This window comes from Pan paniscus, chromosome 8, assembly GCF_029289425.2.
Source record: "Pan paniscus chromosome 8, NHGRI_mPanPan1-v2.0_pri, whole genome shotgun sequence".
Lineage (NCBI taxonomy): Eukaryota > Metazoa > Chordata > Mammalia > Primates > Hominidae > Pan > Pan paniscus.
This window is the reverse complement of record NC_073257.2, coordinates 128,702,900-128,729,870: the sequence shown is the minus strand read 5'-3', so window position 1 is coordinate 128,729,870 and position 26,971 is coordinate 128,702,900. Positions and strand designations below refer to the sequence as shown.

Genomic DNA, 26,971 nt, shown 5'->3' with positions numbered 1-26,971 from the left:
AAGATATTTCAGCACCTCACGCTTAATGAGCGCCTAGCAAATAGCTGTGCCCTCCCACTTCTTCCCTTAAGTTCCACATTCTGTTAGTCAAAAGCAACCATCAAACGAACATCCATGTTGGTCTCTACTTATAACTCAGTAGTGGCCATCCCACCCTCCCATGGGAAGATTGCTCAAACATAATTATTTTGTCTTAGGGCAAATCTCTTCACCTCTCTGGGCCTCAGCATCTGGATCTATGAAATAAGGTACCCTGCCTCCCTGGTCTCTTTGGTCCCTTCCTGGTTCTGGTGCTTTCTTACTCAATGGAACCTGCATTAATTGGATGTATGGTTTGTGCCTGGCATCATGCTAGATACGGGCAATGGCAAGTGGAATAAACATGACTCATGCCCTCAAGGAGCACGTTCTAGTTCAGCAGACATACAAAACCCTGTCATTATACCAAGAGCAGCTCCAGAATGAACAGTACTGCAGGGGCTGAGGTTAGCAATCTGTTGGAAGGCATGGAGCAAGGGCAAATTGAAGTGATAATTTCTATTATTTGCTTTAAAATAAAGTTTCATAAAGAAAATGTTTATTTTACATAGGATTGAGAAAATGTTGGTTGTTCATATCAAAGGAATCAAAACTCTAAGATATGGAGTGGCTTTTGGATTAGCTAATGGAAATTTTGAAAGGAGGTGAAAGGTCTCCCATGCCATCCCCTCCCACTCTACCCCCAATTTGGCACCGCTCAATGCACCTTATTTAATAATAAGTATTTATCACCTCTGGGTGAGAAACTGTTTTATTTTACAAATAAAAAGGAGAGTGGGATGGGGGCAAAATCTTTGAGTGAGGATGTGGCATAGGATGGGTGGCTTTTGGCCGTGAGCCCAAAGTAGGTCTGTAGCCAAGAGACTCAGAAAGGCAGTCCAGGCTTCAGCCTTTCTTCCTCACACATTTGTTACTAACGACTCTGCAAGATAAGTCACCAACCAACCTGGCTTTTGCCCCTTTTTTTTGGTAGGAGGTGGATGGGGTGGTGGTGGTGGTGGTACTGGAGGTAGAGGTGTAGGCACTGTTGAGTATTCCAGGCTCTTTTCCAATTCTTTTCTCTCCTTATCTTCTTGTACTTTACTTGCGAAGAATATCCTTAATAGCAAGAAAATATGGCTTTACAGTGGGATATTTAGGAATATCACTCTGTGATTTTGGTCATGTTTTAGAGATGACCCCATATATTTCAATAAATAACTGCTTTTCAGCTACTTAAGAACAAATCAACTTTAATTTTCAAAGCCAGCAAACAATGATGCTGTTATAAAACTGCATTCAAGAACTGAAATTCATTTTGGCATGGAAATAAATGTTTAAAGATTTCAGGTGCTCATTTTTAAATTATTTGAGCACCCTGGGTTTGCATTTTTAGAGTAAAACTTGAAGATGTAATTTTATTGTGGGTTACAGTATTTTCTTTTTGTATAAATGACCATCAGAAAACAAATGTGTCAAGAATAGAGTGAAATATAGCATATAAATAGAGAGGACTTCCTTTCTTTTTTCTTGACACTTAGGGTTAATATTTAAAAAAACTTTTGGAAATCCCACTTAGATGCATTTATGTGAAATTTCAGCACCCCAAAATAAAAAGAAGAGGCTAAAAGCTTCTATAGGCAAAAAACCAGGCAAATAAAAAACAAAGACATAGGAATCAGATTTGCATCAGATGTATTAATAATCCAGATGCCAGTAGGGCAATGCCTTTAAAGTATGAGAGAAATTGATTTCAACAGAGAATTCTATACTCAGCTAAACTATCAACCATGGGGGCAAAGTATCAACATTCCCACACATAAAATAACTAAGAAACTTTACATCCCATATACCCTTTCTCATCCTTACTTTTAAAGGATACAATCCAGCAAATCATGAAAGAAAAGAATGTGGGTTCCAGAAACAGGAGAACAATGAGGTTTTTATGGCATCTCTGTAGTTGGTCTACAGAAGAACCAGTCCAGATGGGTGGTTTGGGGAGGGAAAATGCCAGGAATAAAAGGAGTGTAATAAAATACAAGATGTAACTGAGAGCTTGAGAAAAAAATAATAAACTAAGAAAATGATAATAGTACATGAAGGGGAAAAAAAAGGAATAGAGGAATAGCATTCAGAAATTCCAAGAAAACCCAAAACTATTCAAAAAAAGTTTCTTGGCTGGGCACAGTGGCTCATGCCTCTAATCCCAGCACTTTGGGAGGCCGAGGCAGGTGGATCACTTGAGGTCAGGAGTTCTTGACCAGCCTGGCCAACATGGTGAAAACCCATTTCTACTAAAAATAAAAAATTAGCTGGGCATGGTGGCAAGTGCATGTAATCCCAGCTACTCGGAGGCTGAGGCAGGAGAATCACTTGACCCTGGGAGGTGGAGATTGTGGTGAGCCGAGATCATGCCACTGCACTCCAGCCTGGGTGACAGAGGAAGACTCCATCTCAAAAAAAAAAAAAAAAAAGTTTCTGTTACAAAGGTCATTATCTTACTCTGAAGCAAACTAAAATGTTATATACAATTAAGTAAGTGATAAAGCTTAAGAAAAGAGAATCCAATTGACCTTCTATTGGCCAAGGGGTTGTGGCGTTGGACCTGCACAAACAGGAAAATGATTCTAACTCACTACTTGGTTGGGGAATGAAGAACATTTCCATAGCCTTAGTAAATGCTTCCTTGTTAGCGTGTTTGAGTCAACCTATGGGCAAAGCATGGGAGACTTAGTTGTGGCTGGAGGACGGAATGTAAGTGTCAGCTGTTGTGACTAAATAAAAGGATATGAGGAGCTCACAGGTGGCATGTGACAGGTGGGGAGAAGAAAAAGGTATCCTCTGGATTCATAATCGGATTCTTTTTCTGAGAAGCTTTTTACTAAGTCTTAGGAAAGCTCTATACATGAAAAGAGACCGAAAAGCCCTATGTAGTGTTACATAGTAAGGTGTTAACTACATGGTTTTCAGGAGAAAAACAAATTTTATGCTAAATGTTGCTGCTTTCACATACGCTTTGTAAACTGACTTCCCAATTCTATAGATTTGACAGACCCATTTTATTGGTAGGTGAAATGGAAAGATAATGGACGTATATTTGTACTTGATTTTCTTTCTTTCTTTTTTTTTTTTTTGAGACAGAGTCTCGCTCTGTCCCCCAGGCTGGAGTCCAGTGGTGCGATCTCAGCTCACTGCAAGCTCCGCCTCCCGGGTTCACGCCATTCTCCTGCCTCAGCCTCCCGAGTAGCTGGGACTACAGGCGCCCGCCACCATGCCCGGCTAATTTTTTGTATTTTTAGTAGAGACTGGGTTTCACCGTGGTCTCGACCTCCTGACCTCGTGATCTGCCCGCCTCGGCCTCCCAAAGTGCTGGGATTACAGGCGTGAGCCACTGTGCCTGGCTTGTACTTGATGTTTATATTTCAAAGTGGAAGCTGTACCTGAGTAGGTGATCCACCTCTGCCTGGTCAGAGGGTGCCATCCCCTGGAGCTCGTGCGTGATGGTGCTGTTGACCCACTGCACGGCGGTGCTCACCGCGCTGGCCCTCTCTGCCTCCTCCGCCTCGGCCAGCTCAGGCAGAGCGTTCTCATGGACTTCAAAATGAGTCGAGATCACCACAGAACATACGTTCTGAAAATCATATAAATGTGTTCAACACTTTCCCTACCTCTCCCAGAAAGAGGAAATTAAATGAATCCAGCTTTTAACATGCATGAAATTTTACCACCAATTTCAAGGGGACAATGAGAATATATAATTTTCTTTGAGATATTTTTATAGCTGTTGAAACACTATGGAACTCAGCTTCATAGAACACTTAAAATACCCTTAGAAAAACCCTACATCAAACTTCATTTTTATCACTACCTCTCCAATAAATAACAATAAAAATCAGACTTAATCATCATTATTCTCCTACCAGAGACTATAGCAAAAATTATTTCTAACAAATATGTAGCAAAGTGAATTAAAACGAATTGTTAAAATTATTAAATTATTTTCTTTCTTTAGGTCAGTCTAACATCTATAAATGTCTAGGTAAATAGACTAATCTATAAACCTACATGTCGATTTATAGAACCTATCACATGAGTAATGTCAGAGTTTATAAACTATTTTTGCCTCATTTCCATTATCCATGTTGGATCATCCTCAGGCTAGCATGTCATGTCTGTATCAAAATTACACTTAAACATAATAAAGCCATCATGGTTGATGGTATGATTCATGCTTACATGACTACCTATGAAATATATTTCACAAACACTGAATTTCAAAACATTAATTTTCTACAGCTTAGACAAGTGTTGCTAATAAATGCAGTGGGGCCAGGACATTAAAGAACACACTTAAACTGCCTCATACCTTGGGAAAGTTTTGAATGGTGCAGAATATGTCCACTTGCAGGGTTGGAAGCCCCAGTCCATCTAGTACGTCTTTCCCCACTATTTTGCATATGGTGGGAGGCTTTGCAAGTTTAGAAAAGCAGTTTGCCTTCAACACACACAAAAGAACAAAAATCATCTGGTTCAAGTTGGTGTTTGGGGAAAAAAGTCACAATACCATATCTAATTTATCTTCAAAAGGTCATTCACATTGACTCTAGTTTCTACCAAACCTCTCCATGAGTATTCTTCCTGATGCCAGGATTAGACTAGCAGTTCTGTGAGAACTGCCCTGTCCTTACGTACCGAGATATGGACACTCCTGAGTCTCTGGTATATGGGGCAATTTGGTGTATGTTGAACTCTCAACAGAAACTTGCATACGTTTCTTTTTTTTTTTTTTTTTTTTTTTTTTTGAGACGGAGTCTCGCTCTGTCGCCCAGGCTGGAGTGCAGTGGCGCGATCTCGGCTCACTGCAAGCTCCGCCTCCCGGGTTCACGCCATTCTCCTGCCTCAGCCTCCCGAGTAGCTGGGACTACAGGCGCCCGCTACCACGCCCGGCTAATTTTTTGTATTTTTAGTAGAGACGGGGTTTCACCGTGTTAGCCAGGATGGTCTCGATCTCCTGACCTCGTGATCCACCCGCCTCGGCCTCCCAAAGTGCTGGGATTACAGGCGTGAGCCACCGCGCCCGGCCTACGTTTCTTAATTAAAAGGCCCTGTGTCACTGATTAGCAGGCCTTCTTCAACAGAGACGGTCTCACTCTGTTGCCAGGCTAGAGTGCAGTGGCATGATCTCGGCTCACTGCATTCTCCACCTCCCAGGTTCAAGCAGTTCTCCTGCCTCAGCCTCCCGAGTAGCAGGGACTACAGGCGTGCGCCATCATGCTCAGCTAATTTTTGTATTTTTAGTAGAGATGGGGTTTCACCATGTTGGCCAGGATAGTCTCGATCTCTTGACCTCGTGATTCACCCACCTTGGCCTCCCAAAGTGCTGGGATTACAGGCTAGCAGGCCTTCTTATAGTCAATTCAGTTGCCTAAGCTATCCCTCTTTTCTTTTTCTTTCTTTCTTTTTTTTTTTTTTTGAGACAGGGTCTTGCTCTGTCAGCCAGGCTAGAGTACAGTGGCACCATCATGGCTCACTGCAGCCTCAACTTCCCAGGCTCAAGTGATTCTCCCACCTCAGCCTCCCGAGTAGCTGGGACCATAGGCACACGCCACCACACCTGGCTAATTTTTACATTTTGTAGATACAGGATCTTATTATGTTGCTCAGGCTGGTCTCAAACTCCTGGCCTCAAGCAACCCTTCCGCCTCAGCCTTCCAAAGTGCTGGGATTACAGGTGTCAGCCACTGTGCCCAGCCCCCTTGTTTCAAGATACAGAAACCAACTGGTCTCTAGAACACCATGATGCATTCGAATTTCAGAAACCTGACATGGGCTGATTTTTTTTTTTTTAAGACAGAGTCTCACTCTGTCACCCAGGCTGGAGTACAATGGCATGATCTCTGCTCACCGCAACCTCTGCCTCCTGGGTTCAAGCGATTCTCCTGCCTCAGCCTTCCGAGTAGCTGGGATTACAGGTGTGCACCAAAATGGCTGGCTAATTCTTTTGTATTTTTAGTAGAGATGGGGTTTCAACATGTTGGCCAGGCTAGTTTCAAACTCCTGACCTCGTGATCCGCCTGCCTCAGCCTCCCAAAGTGCTGGGATTACAGCTGTGAGCCACCGCGCCCGGCACATGGGCTCATTTTTATTCCTCCCAGCAAGGCATGTGATATTTTAGTGGTGAAGACTTACACGACGGCTGTATCTTACCATCAGCTCATGCATAGTCCTATGTGTTCAAAGAGGCTTGTTGGGAGCCTTAGTAATTGCAGTTTCATTGAGGTGGAAAAGCAGAAGCCATTTGGAAGTGATCCAAGAAGGAGACTGAAGAAAGAGAAGCTGAGATAGAAAGCCCACTCGAGAAGCCTGCAAGAAAACGCTCAGGACGGTGTTTCTGTGCAGAGGAGCAGGAGCTAGGAGAGACTAGAAGGAGGGAAGGTGAAGGCACATCTTTATTGCTCTCTTGATTACCAGATAGGATTGGGCTTTGCTTTCATTTAGCAGACCAGGTCTCTGATCTTTCAGTTCAAAATCCAGTGACTTCAACCTGGACAACAGGTCATCTAATAACCACGGCGACATGCCAGTTCAGAGGTGGGGCCCCAGAAGTATTAAGCAAGAGCTCATTTTCAAGCTATCCGTGGATTTTTTAAATGGCGGTTTGTATGTTACAGAGTAAGTGCCTAAATGAATTTAGAATCAGGAGAGCAAAAACGTTACTTAGCTTACACTCTGTGTGTTATAGTGAGTTCAATTTAACAAGCACCAAGCACCTATAATGTGCCGCGCGTTGTGTTAGGAGAGGAAAAGAACTAACATTTTTAAAGTGCTTAATATGGGCTTTGAAAGAATGACTTCTTTATCACTATATCTCAAACCACAGGGCCTGACATATACAGGATTCTATAAATTAAATCTTGTATAAATTAATAAATGTCAGTGACATCCCTGGGCACTGTATATACATTATGTCATTACATTCAACTCTCTAAGCTATGTGATATCATCTCCATCCCACAGAAGGGCAGACAGTTCCACAAAAATTAACTGTCCAAGATCACTTAGCTAATGTTTTCATTATCTACTGCTTTGGTTTTTTTTTTTTTTTTTTTGAGACGGAGTCTCACTCTGTCACCCAGGCTGGAGTGCAGTGGCACAATCTTGGCTCGCTGCAAGCTCCGCCTCCCGGGTTCACGCCATTCTCCTGCCTCAGCCTCGCGAGTAGCTGGGACTACAGTCGCCCGACACCACTCCCGGCTAATTTTTTGTATTTTTAGTAGAGACGGGGTTTCACCGTGTTAGCCAGGATGGTCTCGATCTCCTGACCTTGTGATCTGCCCGCCTCAGCCTCCCAAAGTGCTGGGATTACAGGCGTGAGCCACCGAGCCCAGCCATTATCTACTGCTTTGTAACAGACCACCCCAAACCTTGGTGGTTTAAACCATTAACTTGCTCACAGTCCTGTAATCTGGGTGGGGCTTCAACTGGGAAATTCTTTTGCTGGGCTTCTCTGGAGTCCCTTATGCAGATGTAATCATCTGGAGGCTTGACAGGAGCCAGCATATCCAAGCTGTTTTCACTCAATGTCCAGTGCCGTAGCTGGGATGGCTGGCACAGTGAGGGGTTGGCTGGGCATCTATCTTTCTCACAGGATATCCTGAGGGGTCTCGTATCTGCCAAGGTCTTTCTCTACACAACCTCACTCTTTCCAGTAGGGTAATTGGGACATCCTCACAGCATGATGACTAGATTCCAAGAGGACAAGCTTCCATATGCCAGCACTTATCAACTCTGTTTGTATCGTGTTTGTCAAGGTCCTATTGATCAAAGTAAGTGACATAGCCAATTCCAGAGTCAGTGTGGGAGGGACTTACAAAAAGGTGTTCACACTGGAAGTGTAGTTCCTTGGAGGACCATCAATGTAACTCTATCACAGTGAGGAAGTGGCAGAGATAAGAATCAAAACCAGATCTGCCACATTCCCAGTCCAAAACTCTCTCAATCATTCAGTTTTATGATGATGGAATAAATTGTATTGTTATTGCCTATAAGGATCTTTACCATGTGTGAATTCCTCTAATATGTCTGTCTTAGTTTGTTCCCACACTGCTATCAAGGACTGCCTGAGACTGGGTAATTTATAAAGGAAAGAGGTTTAATTGACTCACAGTTCTGCACAGCTGGGGAGGCCTCAGGAAACTTACAATCATGGTGGAGGGAGAAGTAAACACATCCTTCTTCACATGAGGGCGGGAAGGAGAAGTGCAAAGTGAAGCGGGGAAGCCCCTTATAAAACCATCAGCTCTCATGAGAACTCACTATCACGAGAACAGCATGAGAGTAACCACCCCCATAATTTAATTACCTCCCACCCGGTCCCTCCCCACATGTCATATGTGGGGATTATGAGCAGTACAATTCAAGATGAGGTTTGGGAGGGGATAGAGCCAAGCCATATCAATGTTGGAGAGGGACAGAAGAAATGACATTGGAGCTGAACACTGGAGGAGGTATAGTGTTTCAGTGCCAGTCAAGGGGGAGATGTGGTGAGCAGATACTTCAGGGAGAGAGAATGGGACAAGCAAAGAGGAGGGAGGTAGGAAACTTCTGGCTTTAGGGAACAGTCAGTGATTCGGTGTAGAGGAGGAGGGCAGGGAGTGGGAGATGCGCCTGTTACCAGAGGGAGGGGCTGAGCACTGTGTACCACACACATGAAGGCCAGCAAGCACGGGAAAGCCACAGGAGGTTCTGAGGAAGAGAAGTGTGGTCAGACTTGCATATTAGGACACTGCTCTGGCAGCACTCTGCAGGATGAACTAGATAGAGGGAGAGACGAGGTGAGAGTAAGCACGGCCAAAACTAGGGCAGTTACTAAGAAAAGGAAAAGGAGATTGCTTTTTTTTTTTTTTCTTTTTGAGACGGAGTCTCGCTCTGTTGCCGAGGCTGGAGTGCAGTGGTGCAATCTCGGCTCACTGCAACCTCCGATTCCCAGGTTCAAGGAGTTTGCTTTTTTGCCTCTGCAATTCCTGAACATCCTTCAAAGTCCAAGCCAAAGCCTTCCTGGATATACAGCCTCCAAGGATCTTTTCCATCCCTGAATTCCTTTAATAGGCATATAGGGATCTGTCCCTCAATCTAGCACACAGTCATCTATCACCTTATCTTTTGCTCCAATTATTTTATGTATTAGTGACTTTTGTCCCAAACTAAGATGTAAGTTCCCAGAGAGCTGTACAAACGAATATCCTGGCTGCCTAATAGAATAAGAAGATCATTATACTGGGGAACAAGAGTCCATGTTTTTAGTCCTAGCTTGTGCACTAAGTAGCTGTGAGACAAAGACTTGGTGTCCCTGTAAAATGAGGACGTTAGAATAGATTGTGTTCAAGAATTCCTCTAGCAACAGATAGTAGGAAGAGAATGGAATGAGAGTCAAGCATTCACTCATTCATCCTGCTGGTAGTTTCTCAGCATCCACTGTGTGCCATGCACTCTGCTGGGTACTAGGGACACAAACGTGGTTTGATTTTTTTTCTTCTGTCACTATGTCCTTTGGGAAAATCATTTAAATTGCACTGGCCACAGGTTCTTTATTTGTAAAATGGGAATCATCATTTTTACCTCGTCGCAGTGGTACTGAGGATTGAGTTACAGCACGCAGCACAAGGGGCTCAGTAAACCCCACACCTCTCCCCTTTGATAGTATAGGCCATGAGTGGGAAAAAGTCATTCGCGGAACATCCTTTATATCAACTGCCTCAACACGACGTGGTTTTGCACCCTGACAGCACATCTGCCTCTTCATAGGACTCCTTCTGCTTGGTGTTCACATTGCCTCCTTGCTTTGCCTTGCCATAGTGCCAACTCCTAGGGGCCCCAGCCACACTGCCTTCCTTACTACTTACAGATCTGGAAGGGAGAAAACGTCTTTGCTTCAGCTGCTCACTGCTTAACGCTAAGGTATGTGCCAGATCTCAGGGCTGGGCAGAGACCCGGAAGGTGAGAAGACAAGGCTTCTGAGCCCAGCAGGGGCTCACAGGCTGCCTAGGGAGGCTGCCTCAAGAGACTACAATACACGAAGGAAATGCTGTAGGAACCCAGAAGGACGGTTGGTCCAGGGCTACGTGGGCAAGGCTTTGGTCTGAATTTTGGAGTTTAGGGCGGGGCTGGTCAGATATTAACTGGCATCCCGGCAGAGGAGCCAGTAGGATGAGGCCCCAGAATAGGCTGAAGCCAAGTTGTAGCAAACGCCAAGGTGTTCATCCTGTGATCAAAGAGGAGCTGCTTAAGGTCGGTGAGCTGAGCTGAGGGCATTAAGGTCTGTGTTAAAAATGACAATTGGCAAGCATGGGCGGTGGGCCGGCCCACAAACGGAGAGGCCCCTTAGGCAGCGAGGAAGCCTGCCAGCCCCTGGGCTGCCGCTGCAGGTCAAATACGCCTAGCGCCCTCTTTCCTCCAGCTGCCTCCTTTCCGCCACTTTCTCTGGGGAGATCCCTTCACCCCTGGGTGTCCTTCCCGCTCCTTCCCTCCAGAAGTCTCCTCCGCACACGCAGGCCCAGGGCCCGGGCGGCTGGCATGCGAGATTCTGAGGCGCAGGCGCAGGCGCAAGGCGTTGCCGCAGCGCGGGGCGGGGGGAGAGGGGTTGGCGGGAGGAGAGCGCTTGTCCCAGGTCCCTACCAGGTGCCCGTAGACGTCGGCAGGCTGGAGGTAGAAGGTGGAGTTGAGCAGCTCTTCCAGCCTGCGCGGAACGTCGTTCTCCCGGTAGTACTCCATCGCCTGCTGCTTCAGCTTCTGCAGCTCCCTAGTGGTCCCACAGCTGCGGCCGCCGCCTTCTTCCTCCATGGTAGGAGATTTAAGGCTACAGCGGGGTTTAGCCTGGGGTCCCACGAGCGTCCTTGCTGTCGCTAGGCAACGCAACGTGATCCCGACCCCCAGATCTCGCGTGGCTTCCAGGCCTAGGTTCTTCCTGCGGTAAAAGTCGTTCCCTTTTCTTGGAGCTAGAATGGTATCTGCGCTCGCTGCTCTGTCTTTTCTCCCTGCGGCATTAGGTCCGGGGGTTGGGCTCCTCCTAGACTCCCGAGACTAGGGCCCTCCCGGCTTCGTTTTTCACCACTTTTCTCTGGCGATTTTCCAGAGGGGGAAATCTTTAACGACCTCATCAAGCGCGTTTTGCCGGAGCGCGGCAGCCTTAGCTCCGAATTCCGGCTGGGGTCGCGCGCTCGGGTCCCAGTGGCCCAGCGTCTTGGGCCACCCCGCCCTCCCCACGCGCCCCCTTGCTCTCCGCTGTTAGTGAGCTCCTCCGGGTTGCTAAGGCCGTCCGTGCCAGGCAGGCCCACTCTGTTGGGGGAGGGATGTAGGGGCTCAGGGCATCGTTACTGAGCGGCGGCGATCTCAGGAATTCTTTCATTCGGCTCATGTTTATTAACTACCTGCCCTGAGCCGAGCCGTGTGCTGGCTGGGCCTGCTATGATGTCCAGGAGAGAAACGGCCACTTGCCCTTCTCTGGGATATTAGTGGGGGTGAAATCAATGGAATGAAAAAAACCAGTGTGGGTTGAAAATATTTGGGGTGAACCCTAAGGGATGGTTGTGGTTTGGGCAGACCTAAGGTTGGGGGATGATTCAGGCAGGACTTGGGGAGGTAAAACGGAAATGGGGGAATGGCCTTGGCTCACGTTCCCTCTCCAGAATGCTGCCTATGTCCTTGCCCTTTTCAATCCGAAGTGCCTTCCTGGCTTCATTGTACCTGCCAGGTGTCATGCGATTACAGAACTTAGTGTGCGCCCTCAGTTCTAGATACTTCCTCTGCTGCAGGAGTGGGCGGCGACGGACAGGGTGTTCTTGTTCCACTCACGCCTGTTTATGTTTCCTACCTAAGCAGATCAGTTACAAGATCTGTGCCACACTTTCCCCCCTCTGGAAAACATCATCTTACCTCCTCTGCCTGTTTCCCGAGTCACTTAGTACGAAATGAGGAAGTGAGTGAGAAAGCACTTTGAAACACAGTTATTTTCAATACATGCACGTATGGGTGCAGATGCATAAAAATGTGATGCTATAAGTACTGTTACACAAACCCAGACATGCACCTTCCAAACTTCCTCCGTGTGCTCTCTGCTCTCTTATGGAACGTCTCACTGTCTGTGTGTAATGGACCATCATGAACCTGCCTTCTCTCCTTGCTAGATGGAAATCCCCTGACGGTAGGATCTGAGTCTGTGTTACCTTCACATCCACCACGGAGCCTGGGGCCCTGCAAGGGCAGAGGATGTGCTCTGCTGAATAGGTGTTGAGTGAACCCTTATGCAAAATAAGCTGACACTATTGCTGCTGTTTCCATTCCACCTTTTTGCCTTTCCTCATACACCCCTGGAAGAAAGGCACCTGCTTCTCTCCTATGCTCATCCTTGAGTCCCCGGGTTGAGTCCCACATCAAAGAAGCCACGTCCACAATCCAGCTCTCACTCCAGCCAGCCCTTCCTTCTGAACTCTTTCCCCATTTGCAGCCTGGACCACAAAGTTCAGCCCTCAGGGATGTCTTGATTCATTTGACATTTCAATGGAAGATTGCGAGTATCCTGGGCTGGGACCACCATGTCTTGAGAGTCTCCCCCTATAACCCTATAACCCATTTGCCTCAGTTCCAGGAGGACAGCGACTTGATTTGTCTTGTTCGCCACTGTGTCTGCAGCATCATTACATTACCTGATGGAATAGCTGCTCAGTAAATATTTGTTGAGTGATTGAATGGGTTTTACACATAATAAATGGTTAATAAGTACTTAACTCACAATCAGATGTTTTGGAGGTGGGTGAGTAATGAGTACACCAACCTGGCTGGAGCAAAGGGTTTCTTTTCAGGAATAATGAGAAATAGGGTGGAAAAGTAGTTGGAGGTGAGATTATGAAGAAGCTGGAATCCCATTTTGTAACAGAAGGAAGCAACCACAAATTTCTGAATATAGGAAGGGCAAGAAATAAGTGGGGTTTTAGGAAGTTAACTTGCAGCAGTGGGTAGCATTGATGGGTTTTTGTTATACAGAAAACAAGAGACAGAGGCAGAAAATAATATATGTGCGAGGGCCTAAACACTGATGGCAACCATGGGAATTGATGAGTGAGAGAGAATAGGAAGGAGGGATGTAAAAGGCTTTGAGTGGTTGGATGTGGTGGAGTTGGGGAAGCAAAGATGGCTTTTGAGAATACCTTGTAGAATTCTGTGATCGTTAACGGAAATAGGATCAGTGCATCATCTGGTTTTGATGGAGGCGATATGATGCATTGGGCGTTAGATGTGTAGAGCTTGAGTAGCATTGGTATCCCAGAGAAAAGGGAGGACTGAAGATCCTGATAGACAACATCCACATAGAGTTCAAAGTTGTAAGAACAGACGAATCCTTTGGAGGGCAAAGGGGGAAAATCGTTTTGAAGTAGGACCTAAATTTTGGGGAAGGAATAGATTTAGGACATAAAGGGAAGGCAAGGAGCTACCTCAGGAAAAAGGGTTTAGAGAAGAAGGAAAAAATCAAAATCACAAAGTCTAGGGCAGAGACTTTTGGGAATGTTTCATATATATGTGTTTGTGTTTGTAGAACTGCATAGAAAAAAAGTCTGAAAAGATACACATCAGCATGTTAATTGTGTTGTCCCAAGGTGATGGGATCACCAGGACCTTTTATTTTCTTCTTTTCGTATTTTGATAGTATCTGATTTTCCTGTAATGAATGAATTACTTATATAAACTTGAAAAATTACGTTAACAAGGCCGGGCGCGGTGGCTCACGCCTGTAATCCCAACACTTTGGGAAGCCGAGGTGGGCGGATCACGAGGTCAGGAGATCAAGACCATCCTGGCCAACATGGTGAAACCCTGTCTCTACTAAAAATACAAAAATTAGCCGGGCATGGCAGCACGTGCTTGTGGTCCCAGCTACTCGGGAGGCTGAGGCAGGAGAATTGCTTGAACCTGGGAGTCGGAGGTTGTAGTGAGCCGAGATTGTGGCACTGTGCTCCAGCCTGGGTGACAGAGCGAGACTCTGCCTCAAAAAAAACAAAAAAACAAAAAAAAAAAAAGAAAGAAAAATTACATTAACAATATTTGAGGGAAGAATGTTACAATAGGATGAAGACTTTAAGAAGAAAGTTTTAGGAACTCAATTATTCCCCTATAGACTCATTTAATTTTCTCAAAGAAAAGTGAAACTACATGAAGTCAAAAAATCAATCAATAAATAGAAACTACCTTCCCAGTCAGCTTCTGTCATTCACTCAATCAACAAATATCGAATGCCACCACGTGCCAGATGCTGTTCTAGGCACTGGGGAAAGAACAGTGAATAAAATAAATTCCTTCTCTTCATGGAATTTAAGTTCCAGTGACACTCCAGTAGCACTTATATCAGAGTGAGTCATCAGGAGAAAGTGAAATTATAAATGTGAAACCATTTTGAAAAGTTGGTGTGCAAGGGGTTTATTAACAGCTGATTGGTATTGACAGATCCAGGTAAATAACATGATTATTCATGAATATTCCACTTTCTTATTTTTCATCGATATCAGGAAATATTTGTGGGGTTTTAGCTATAAATACACTCATATATGCAGATTTTATGCATACTTTACACATTCTTTGTTTTAGTACCTCGGTGATTACATTTCCATTTCATATTGAGATTAAATGTCTTAGGGCACTTCCAGAGCATCTCTGAGCTTGAGAAGGGTTGAGTGTATTGCTAACCTTAAACTTACCAAACTGGGGAGCTGAGGATGGGAGGGAAGAAAGGGGAAAGAAGAGGCTCAGGAGATTTAGAGTGTTCCTGGAACATATCCACGGAGAGAGGGTAGGACTGTACTCTCCTGCTTCAGAAAGAGGAAATGATATTAGAGAGAGGATCTAGTCATGACTGTTAACATTCCATGAGTCTGTAACTGCATTGGAAGGCGTGTATGGTGTGCAACAAGAAACACTTGTCTGGGAATGAGAAAACCTAAGGTGGAGTCCCAGCTGCCCCTAAGATCCATCTATGTCAGTAAAAAGAGATGTTTGGACTGGGCTAGAGTTTCCTAAGCTTTGCGAATATGAAGTCTCCTTTTAACAACAATAACAAAATTCAGCCCCTCCCCCAATGTAATAGTAGTTATATATAATAACTATAAATTTAGTGGTGTTTCTAGAGGCATTTATATTTTTATTCATGGAAATTTCATGCATATGAAAAGGGATACATTTATGGGCAAGCCATCAGTGTTGGGGGAGTATTTGGTATCTTTGGAGTGATGGGCCCTTTCACAGAGTCCACGGGCTTCCTGGTGGCCTTTTTAGAGAACCCCTGAACTGGGTCTTTCCATCTTGGATCTCTCCTACTTTATAACTCTAATTTAAGATAAAATATCAGGACATAATCTATTGCAATCTGCTAACTGAAGACCCTTCATAGAGGAAGTTAACACTTATTCAGTCTGCATTTCAAAAAGAATTTCTAAGCTATGTCAGATATTTCCTAAATGAATGTGAATAAAGAAGACATATTTGTTCATTTTTTCCCTGATCCTGTCCAACACCTTTATTTAAAATGGAACTTGTTTGCCATGACTTTGATGTTCCTGAGTGATTATTTAGATGTTATTTTGGGGTTGCTATCAAGTGCTTGTTAATTCTTCTTTCCCACACTTGACATCTATGTTGAATATCATTTTTCATAGGGAACCAATGAACATGACTGCAGGTCCCTTTAATCATGGAATCATAGAAACTAGAGACAATAGATGGAAGATGTTGCTTTTTCCTCATCTAGAAAATGGGAATAATAATGTTAACTATTTTCACTCAGTCATCATGCATAGGAAATAAGATTCCTCATCTAGAAAATCAGAATAATAACATTAACCTTCCTCACCCAGTTGTCATGAATAAGAAATATGATTACCAAGCTAATTGCAAATATAAATAGCTGTAAATTAAATGCTAAGTAATAAAAGTAGGAATTATCTGGCTAATAAATGGGGAGGCTTTGAAAATTTGTTTTTTTCTTCATCGATGTCTGCTGGCAGTAGTCATTACCACTATAATAGTAATAACAAAACCAGCCAAAACAACAGTTGCAACTACCTTTGATTGGGCATTTTTATATGCCTGGAGGTTTACTTACATCATTTCATTGAATCTGCAGAACAGCCACAAAAGGTAAGTGATTGGCCCAAGGTCACACAGTTAATAAATAGGGGAGATGGAATTTGATCCAGGTCTAGGTGACACCAGTGTCCATGTATTTCCCCTTGTGCTCCACTGCCTCTCAAAGCTAGAACTCTCTCAGGTTCCACTTATGCTAGCTGTTGCTAGACTCTTGTCCATTCTCTTTGGAGGAGTCAGTTGAGTTGCTCACTTGGAGGTCTTGAAGAAAGAACTCTCAGTAAGTGGTGTCTTGATCATTGGTTCTTGGGCTGAGCCACACATTAGAATCACCTGGAGGTTCTATTAGCTTCTACTAGAATCTAAGCACCATTAGAAATTAAGCACCACGAAGAGACATATTGTTTATTTTAATCATTGCTACAGTATTGAATGATACTGGTGATTGGGCTCTATCCCAGACCGATTAAATTGGAATCTCCAGAGGGTGGGGCCCATGCATATACATTTTAAAAATATATGATGATTAATATGCAGCCAAGGTTGCAAACCGCTGCTCCAAAAGATTTCTCCATGGATTAGGTCAGAAAGAGAATGATGAAGCCTTCCCCCAGGAATGGTTTGTTGATGGATGAAGCCAACAAGGCCTAGGAAATCAAAGCTCCTGAGTTCTAACCCTGGTTCTTCCAGTTCCCACTTGTGTGACCTTTTACAAATTACTTGACCTTTTTGAGCCCATTTCCTCACTGACTAATATTTTTAATTTCATAGAATTGCTAGGAAATGACATTTTAAAATCCATGTCAGATTCCTTCTGCTGTGGCTAACACACAGTAAATGGTGGTGTTATGACCAAGAAAATGGAGGAAAAGGAAAATGTAGTATTTTAGCAGTTTTGCAGTATTTGTCTGAAAACCTTTATTTAGCTTTACACTGGAATCCAGACTGAATTGAATTAAAAGGGAGCCTTTAAAAACAGTATCAGTGAGCTTTTGAGGTGATTATGCCTCCTGGTGATGTATCACTTTAATTTTAGCCTTTAGCATTTGCGCAAAATTGTGAAGTTGTGTTGTTTCACTCTTGCTTCCCACATAAATAGAAAGCTGGAGCCATAGTCAAAATGTGAGTGTTCAAAGCTGGCATCCTGTCAAAGGCTGTTTTAGATTCAGCCTTCCGGTCATTTGTTCAAAGGCCTTTGACACTGAAGACCAAAAGATACTGTTGGAGATGCTACTGCTGGCAATTTAATTGGTATTTTTCAGGGACTAGACACACAATTTCTATATGGGCAGAATGAAACTGGAAGTAGGGTAATTATTCAGTGAGTTCAGATAGTAAAGAGAAAAGGAAAAGATCGAGCAAAAGAAACTCTTTGGCTGGCTGGGTGCGGTGGCTCACGCCTGTAATCTCAACACTTTGGGAGGCTGAGGCAGGTGGATCGGGAGTTCAAAACCAGCCTGGACAAGATGGTGAAACCCCGACTTTATTAAAAATACAAAACTTAGCTGGGCACAGTGGTGGGTGCCTGTAATCCCAGCTACTTGGGAGGCTGAGGCAGGAGAATCGCTTGAACCCGGGAGGCAGAGGTTGTAGTGAGCTGAGATTGCGCCCGGGCGACAGAGCAAGACTCCATCTCAAAACAAAAACAAAAACAAAAACAAACTCTTTAAGCAAACTCTTTTGCCATTTTTAAATAGATAATTTTTTAACTTTATAGAAGTAGCCACAGCTTAAAGCTATTTTTGTAACGTAATTACAGGGCTAATAAAGCAAAAGGATACCTATAAAATACCTTTAAAAGGCCAGGTTTTCTAATTTGTACTTCTTTTATTAATATAAAAATAGCAAAATAAACAATATGATTGTACTGATTGTGAGTGAAGAAAATGTTAAATGTAGTTTCCACATAGGGGGCAGCAAAGAAGAGAGAGGAAGAATCCTAGTTAAGAGGACCAGTTAGATGTTTTATCAAGTTATGGCAAAAAAATGTTTTCTCTGTGACTCTTGTAAATATCGATTGGGTTTGTTTCCTGGCCCCTGAGACTTCTGTGCCTGTTTTGTTGCTGCACTTGAATGAGTATTAATAAATTGTTTGACTTTTGTAATTAAACTTGAGAACCTGATTTAAGGGGATTTTAACTTCCTTGAAAACGTACTTTAAGTTAATCTGCTTAAGAGGAATTATCTGTTTGTTATTAGCAAAATCAAAAGACTGCCTCTGCCTTATAACTGATGATTTCTACAGGCCTGGTTATGAATCTTATGGTAATATTAAACCTTCAAAAGTTATTTGGGGAATTTAAAAAATTAAGTTGTCAACTTAGGACTTGACTTTACGTTAATTATTGGCAAAGTGTAGAATTTTTTTTGTCATTATGGTGTTGTTTTCTCTTTTTCTGCCATAATTTTGTCTTTTAGAGTGGGCAGCTATTTTGTCCTAAGAAGTTTTAGAACTACAGTTTTTTGAGTATTAAAAAAAAAGAAAAAACAGTCACAAATGAAGAATGAGAACTGTTTTTCAAAGAACTGTATTTTGGAGGAGTAAATTCTCAGTATTTTTTTAGCAAATAAAATCATTTTAGGCAAATTTACCTGTATTGATTTAACTGCATCTCTTTTGTATATGACAAACATCTATAAATTATTATAATTGAAGCCCTATGTACTTCCACAGTTATTTAAGGTGATGTATGTGAATGAATCTCTAATATGTTAGATTAAATTTCTATACCAGATGTTAAAAAATACATTGAATTGTGTTGAATGCTGACAAGGGATAATGTATGATTAGTCCTGTTTTTAATTAAATAATGTAATTATTATATTTTGTGATTGTGCATTCAACACCTTAGGTAGAGATTACAGAAATAAAATTACTGATGATCAGCATCTGTTTCTCAGAAAAACGTTTCCATTAATACTTGAAGGAGAAAAGTTTAGTAAAGATCAAAGACTGAAATACGATTTCTAAAATGGAAATGCTTTTATTATGTTATTAATGATGTTTGTCTTTGGCCTGAGCTACAATTTTAACTGCTACAGTTGGGGGATAGGAAAGAATAGGAAAGTGCAGGAGTATCTAACACACAGTTGTACTCAGAATGGAATAAAGAGTTGTGTGTATTAGGAGAAGGTCGTATGAAATTACTTTCACTTGAAATAAATAATTGAGGCAAAAGTGAGCTTTGGATTAGAAGTATCTGGGTGTCTGCCCTCATCACCATTTGTGTGTGTGTGTGCCTAGAGATACGGCCAAGGGAAGCAGCGTGAGTAACTCAGGCTTCACTCTATTCCACTGCCTTTACCGGAGCTACCAAAGTGCCCTGAGGGAGCTGCACTTGTTAAACAGCTACTGTTAGATTGTTGTGAAAATTGGAGTTGATCAATGAACAACTGATTGATTTAAAACATCACTGAGCAATCCTAGGTAGTCATCCTTCCCAAAGGTCACAACCAAATATTTGTACTCCAGTCTTACAAACTTTCGGGAAACTTGAAAATGGAGAAGACAGTGAAACACACAAGGCAGGAATTCGGTCTGAATTAAGCTTAGATCTCTGTACCTCCTAAAGGATTTTCGGACTCTAACATGTTAAAAGCAGAGTTCCCATTTGAGGGAACTAGTGCCAAACTTCTTTTTGATGTAAAATTATTCTCAGCCAACACTTGTTGAGATTCCTATTAACCGTGGATCTGACCTGTACTTTGGTTGCCTAATCATAAATGCTTGCTTTTCTTTATAGCTAAGCTGACAGGAAAAATAGAGTTTCTGTGCTGATTTTGAGAATACAGAATCAAATACAAAATCAAAGGCTATGTTTTTTTGGGGTAAGAACAAAGGGCTATAACTTTTATTTTAAAGAGTAATATTTGAAATAAATAAAATGTATATTTATCAATGTATAAGCTTTAGAATGAATGTTTTCCTGTGTATCATCATTTCTTACTTTACTGAAAATACAGCTATTTTAAATTCTAAACCAAGAAATTAATATTTGCAAGAAAAAAATTCTCTCTTCAATTAGTAATTTTTTGTATACTTCTTATAAACCAAATGTTGGAAAATTAGTTGTCTTTTTCAGAGATAATTGTAAGTCTGCAAAACAGGATATGCAGTCAAAATCAACTCAAAACAGGAACTCTTTTAAATTTATATTTGCAAGAGACTTTATCTCCAAATATTATTTATTATATGAGAACAAAATAAAAATCACCATGTGTTTTGTTTTTAACTAAAAAGACCTGGCTTTCCCGTCCGTATGTATGCTGTCTTGAGTTCAACCCCAATTCACTAGGGGCATGCCTTGGGCCTTTCACATTCTTTCAAGCCCCAATACTAAAGAAAAAAAAAAGGCACTAACCTTCTTGGCACAAAACTAGACCCTGGCTGGTACATCAAACATTGCACACACGTCTGTACCCTCTGGGGTTAAGGCTCAGCTGCCACATCAGGATCAGTCCATATGATTACTATGTTTACGATCATGCAGTTACTATGTTTATGATCATATGATTGCTATGTTTTTGTTTATGATAGACCCACCTTGCTTTCAAATTGAGACTTTAAGATTATACACGTCATGCCATCGTGTCTCATCTATTTTTGACAAAATGTGTAGGTGAGATTTTAGGGTTTTTTTTTTTTTTTTTTTACAGTAGGCATCTACGAAGTCCTTTGGAATCAGTCACACTTGTGTTGATTACTAAAGTGCATCTCTTTCAATGGGGTATTTTTAAATAAGCTGTAACTTTGGATGGATATTACTGGAGGAATGGAGCTGTGATCCCTGTCAAACTGAGAAAAACAAGGGTATGGGAAGACTCCTTTGGCTACTTAGTGCTTTGTGACTTTTGAGGAGACTTTGCAGCACGTAATTCTAAGCAAATTGTAGGAAACAGCAAAGAAGAGCCGGGGTCTTCGTGGGGGAGGGGAGCGAAGTCTGTGCTCATGCAGCTTCAGTAATGTCTGACTTGATCCTAAACACTGCGGTTGAAATGTTCCTTTAGAATGATCTTGTGCATTCCACAAAGGCATAAAATAGTAAAATCTGTTTCTTTCCTTAGCCAGTAGCTCTATATTAATTCAGGAGCTATAAAACAAAGTTCAGATTGATGTCATTTTCCAACTGTGAAAGTATGTTCACCTTATGTATTGAATACAAACATTGCAACAGGCCCTGTTACCCGCTAGCCTGACTGTTAGCTTTTTATGAAAGTATAAAGGATCTTTACACTTCTGTGTGTTAACTTTTAGTGGATGAAATACATATTGGTGACAAATGTAAACACACGGATTTACTAAGTACATAAGGTGCTCAGGTTGAAATGTGTGTGGCTCTCTCTACATAAATAAGTTGACAAACCTGAATTATGAAGAATTTAGCAGTTACTGCTCAGAACAATCACATATTAGCCCGGGTTAGAATTCTAATCTCTCTGTGCATTTAACCGGCTGTGCCTTGACACAGAAATAAGGCAACATTTTTAAAAATGCAGTCTTTTATTTTTTTAAAGCAAGCCCCAGCATCTTTACAAACCCTCTTTTGTATGAAGTTAAGACAAACTTAGCTAAAGGTTTAATTGTACCTTGTGAAGTCAGATGGTTTAAAATGTGCTATGGAGATCCATGTGATAAGATGTAAAGCGTAATTTTGTTGCCTCTGAACTTTGGAATTCTAGGCAGACCTCTTGCATCATGTACAAATAAACCAAAAAGGGGCATGCAGAAGTGAAACCAGTCCTGTGGCTGCTGTCAGATTTGACATTCATTCCACTGATGATGTGTGTGTTTGGCTTGTTTTTCTCCACTTCAAATGTTCTGTTTTTCCCCCCTCCAGAAATATGGTGAAACGGTGTTAAAACTGTCCACGCACACTCTCACTCTGGGCATTCATGCAGAGGACACTCAGCCTGAGGACCAGCAGCAGGCCAGCAACCCCTGCCTCCCTCCCACACAGAATGCCACCTCCCGGGCCCTCCCATCACACCCTGGCTTGCTGTGTTGCTCTGTACGAATGGGGTTTCTGTTTCCAGCCTCGATAGTCCAAGCTCTTCTCTTCTTGGATGCAGGGGCTTAATTCAACCCACTTTCCTGTGCCTAGACCACCGATCAAATAGACAAAGCTACTAGAAATTGTCGTGTGGAGTAATTTACCGCTTACTATCTATTTCCCATGACAGTATATAAATCTTGTTTTTATTTAAGGGACTCAGAGCCAGGCAGAACTTTGGGGGTTATTAGTTTCATATTTTATTTAGTTCTATATTATCAAATTAAACATCTAATTATATGTGTTACAGGCAAATTAAAAAAAACCCTGTCAGTATGAGCAAATAGAAACACATTTAAATTCCTGGTTAAAAGGCTATCAACATAATTCTTCATATTCGGGAATCAGTTTATTTAATGGGCTTAGATTTAAAGAATTTTTTTTGCATTCTTTTTACTAAATAGGTAGATAAAAATACCTTTTATTATAGGTAGGAAAATACCTTTTATTATATACAGTATATTTTGGTATAGTATGTGTTATTGCCCTAGCTGGATATCATGTATATTCTGATACTATTAAAGTATTTTAAAATCTAAAATCCCCAGTCTCTAAATTCTAAGAAAAAAAAATGCTGCACATATGTTCAGCTATGGAAGTTGTACCATGACCTTTCAGAGGGTTTAGCTGCACAAAGTTCTACGGCTTTTTCAGATTTATTGCCATAAATGGTCTTTTTTATAGCTCAGTTCTCTGTGCTCTTTGTCAGTAAGTGGGCAGATGTTTTTGCCTTTTTATGAAAGTGCGATAATAGGCATGTCTACTGCCTTTACTTCATCAGCTAGAAGAACCATATCCGTGGCTTATCCTGATGACAGGTGATTCACCTGAGCTTTGTTCCCAGATTGGTAGCGGGCAGCATGGCGTGTCGTAAGTGGCCCTTCCCACCAACTGAATTGAAAAAGGTTTCTCTCTGATTTAGATATAAACTTACGCTTTCACCTGTCGGAGGAAAATGAAACCATCACTAAGAGTTTTTTATTTTGTAGGCAGGTTCATGCCTGTGACAAAGTGATTTATCCCCAGGTGAATTACTCCTTCACATTGGTGTGGCAATGACTATTTAATAAAGCTATTTATGAAAACTCCTTAAGTGTGTGGTCCCCGTTCCCACAGTGTGTCACTGCCGCCGCCAAGTGACAGGTCTGAAAAATCAGCAAATCCTAAACAATTAAGGCATCAATTCCTCCTTCCCAAACCAAGGCCCCTGCTACCTCCTAGATAAAGATAGTGTCTACTTCTGTAAGGAGAAACGAAGACCCTTCCCCAAATCACACTGGACCCTATATGGGTGTCCCTCCAAATTCATGGCCTCTCAGAGAAGAATGGCATGAGTGATGAAGAAAAGAATTTCTTTCTCTGAACGAATAGATGTAATTTTAGGGTTGAAGGAGTTTGTGTGTGTGTGTGTGTGTGTGTGTGTATTCGGTTTGTTTATCACAGTCCTACACAAAAATCATACCATATAGCAGGGAAGAAATTCTGTGTCTTAAAAATCCACCAGTCACACCAAAAATTTGTAACTCCAGGAACACACAAATACTTGGGGATGTATGCAAAGACTGTTCTCTTCTGCAACCTCATTCTTGAACGGGGCTAAGAGCTTTTCAATTGCTGTGACATTTTCAGCCAGGGAAGTAGTAGTTGTTGCAGAGCAATGTTTTACAGGCAATTACTTTATATGATCAATGGAGCAATTCCCCTTCCAGAAAGGAACCAAAGCGATCTAGTTAAATCATTAAAGAGAGAAAGAGAGTGGGAGAAAGGGTTCATCTCATTAGCAGGTGCCAGTGCTGCAGGCTCCGTGGCGGCACACAATGTCACTGGCCCTTTAAGACAATGACTATGCTCCCTCCACCACTGCCACCCCCTCCCCTGTAGCTGTTGACAGGTCTAAACCTCCCTAGCAGCCCATTGTGGCCACAGTAGGAGGCACCTGCAGAAAATGTGCCAAAACCAGGCGGGGAGCAAGAGCTTTTCAATAAGCTCCGCAGCTGGAGAGGAGAGGCAACACTAAACAACCAGCCTGGGCCCAGGCATGTGATGGGAAAAGGGGTCAAAAACAGACACCTCCTATGGGCTTTCTGAGCACTGTTCGGTTCAATTTGCTGACATCTTCTAGCTGGCTTTTCTCTATTTGCTTAATATGCTGAGGTATTTAGCTTAAAAGCACTAAATGCCCCATCATGATGAGCCGTTTTCTCTTTCCCCATTTACTGTTATTAAGGACATTTTCCAGCATTTTCACTCTCTTTCTGCCCCAAACTAAGATTGTTTTCTTTCGCTCCTCTCTCGTGACTACTCACAGGCATTCTCCACCACACACCGCCTGCTTGATTTTACTCATCTTTAATTCAGAGATGAGTAAAGCTCTCCAAATTTAGGATCTGTGCTACCTTTGTAAAGCACACACTCCTGACTGCTTTCGGCACATGTGTGGAAGCTGAATTCTTGCATTCCAACTAGTAAACATGTATTGTGCATCTACTGTGTACCCACCAGTGTTCGTGGGGCTTCTAGAAATCTACAGGTGAACAAGACATGCTTTTCCCCTTGTACTGTTTAGGAGCCAGCAGAGGGAATGAATAGCTAATATAACTGTGGGTTCTAGGAATTTGTTTTACACCCAGTTGCTTGTCTTTGTAATATCTACAGCCCTTTTAAGAATAAGCAGGAGTGGAGGGAGAGGACGGGGAGTACCCTGGGATGGGCTGGTGGTACATTGGCTCTGTCAAATGTGCCTTGGGAAACCAGAGGACAGAGTCTCAGTGTCATCTCTCCAAGGTAAATGGAGAAAGAACCGGGCCTAGTTCCTCAGTTTTGGCAGCTCTTGTTTCTCCACGACTCCTTACGTGCACACAACGCTTCCTGGTTTTTGTGATTTTCCATCTATTTTTTCTTTCTTGATGTAGTAAGGCATTATCTCTGTCTTGCAGATGAAAACATCTGAGACTCAGGGCTAAGCACCTTGCCCAAGGCCACACAACAAGTAGGTGGTAAGTGCACAGGCCTGCCAGGGACCCAACTCCTCTGCGCCCACCTAAATCTTTGCTTCCCTCCTGCCGGGTGCTGCCTCTTACAAACTGTCAACCAGCATGAGTACGCGACTTAAGAGCAACATGGAAACAAAGCGACATTTTCACAGTGTAACTCTTTTCCCCCCTCCTACAGATGGAGAGTGTTGGCGTGTACGGATTCTGTGGGTGTAAAGCAAAGAACAAAATGAAGTGTGATTCAAGGTGGGAAATAGCCGCTTCAGGTAGGAAATTAACTAATGTGTGTAAGTATCAAACTGGCATCTGAAATAACTGCCCCAGAACCTCATTCCTCTTGAGAGGGACTAGGTATGTTTAAAACTGGGATGTTTAAACTTCTGCACGTGTAAGATGTTTGCCAAGCCACTGCTTCAAAACCTGCTTGTTCAGAACACCAGCAAGGGGGAAGAGGTTTGAGAGAATTTCAGAGGCACCCTTGAGTCAGGAAACAAATTCGTTTCCCACCTATGCAAAGCCTAGAATCATCGCTGGCCACACTCACATGCACAGATTGCGGACCTAGCATCCGGGTAGCCTACCGGCCTCATGCTGTCTTACTGCCCTGCTCTGGTGGCCCTGGGAGATTGGCTCTGTGAGGGCCCATACAAAGGCAGGAAGAGATGGCCTCTCGCTCTTCTGGACTTGTTTTTGCCTTAACATGTCTCTCCTCTCAGAGGACTGGTCCTCTTCCTCCTTCTTCTTTGGTGCCTCCCTCCAATTCTGGAGAAAACAAGTGGACTATTCATGTAAAAAGAGAAAGACTGAGAAAGGGAGGGGGAGATGCCACCGACAAACTCCATTGAAAGCCACTGGCTGTTCATTTACATTCACACTTTTAAAACATGTTAACTAATGATGTTAAATGGTTTGCCAAAGGTCCTGGCAGGTCAGTTGTAGAAGTGTCATTTCTGCCTAATTAGGGCTCTTGTGGCTGCCTGGGGCCTCCCAGTGCAACCGGTGACAAGCCGAGAACTGACAGCTTCAATTGCAGCCAATAGGAAGGTTGGGCTGGTCATGTTTTCCAACTCAGCCAGGTGTTTGCTGAATGGGGGAGGGGCCTGGCGAGATCTGAGCGCTTCTATGATCCTTTTTCTTTTACTGCTGCCTCCCAAGTCCTTCCCCTTTGCCTGTCTTGTCTTGTGTCAAGGTCAAGAATGGGCTTCGCTAAATCAGCAATTTGGGTTATCTCTGGGAGGCCATTAGCAATCCCCAGCCCAGACATTTCAAGTGGTCTCAGACCCCAGATGCTAGATTTTTTTCTCCGTAAAAAGCAGAGAGTAGGAAAAGAAAGGGAATGCTTTAGGTGAAAAACAACAGTAAGAAGAAAACAAAACAAAACAAAAACCCAGAAAACTCTGTGTAGCCCTGAAAGTGTTAAACTTCTGAAGACGTAATAATAAAATTGCTTAAGGAGAAAACCATGAAAGCATCCTGATCAATGCTTTAAATATTGGAAAGAATAAAAGACCATAGTGAAAACAAATTCTGTAATATTCAGTGGGATAGACAGTGCCTGTCACATAGTAGGTGCTCAATAAATAAATTTATTGGTCTGAATTGGTTTTTTGGGAGAAAAATTATTGTCTGAGAAACAAAGAGTGATTGGTTGAGATTTTGCTCTTTTTCATGCTTGCTTTAACTCTATCATGTTCTTTGAACTTCTCAGTTGACCATAAAATGCTTGCTAAGTTGTAGTTCCACATTATGGGTTGGCATGATTATCTTGTTTTTTTGTTTTGTTTT

At 42.6% G+C, this 26,971-nt stretch overlaps 2 protein-coding genes across 4 annotated transcripts in view; one reads left to right on the top strand and one right to left on the bottom strand.

The window, feature by feature from the left end:
• The window catches only part of ENO4 (enolase 4), a 35,877-nt gene extending 25,048 nt beyond the window's left edge, over positions 1-10,829 (bottom strand). Inside the window, exons 1-2 of the mRNA XM_057299009.2 lie at positions 10,693-10,829; positions 986-1,137 (exon numbers count right to left, since the gene is read on the bottom strand). The gene's annotated coding sequence lies outside the window, so the exon portion shown is untranslated. The remainder of the gene's footprint in view (positions 1-985; positions 1,138-10,692) is intronic.
• Positions 4,799-26,971, top strand: part of HSPA12A (heat shock protein family A (Hsp70) member 12A) — a 184,664-nt gene continuing 162,491 nt past the window's right edge. Inside the window, exons 1-3 of one of the 3 annotated variants that reach the window (XM_014346530.4) lie at positions 10,722-10,858; positions 25,130-25,189; positions 25,365-25,452. In XM_014346530.4, the coding sequence (XP_014202016.1) occupies positions 25,365-25,452 (88 nt within the window). In that variant the 5' untranslated portion in view covers positions 10,722-10,858; positions 25,130-25,189. Of the gene's footprint in view, positions 10,859-25,129; positions 25,190-25,364; positions 25,453-26,971 lie in introns of all 3 variants that reach the window. The other 2 variants (XM_003825624.5, XM_057299008.2) reach the window with 2 other exon arrangements.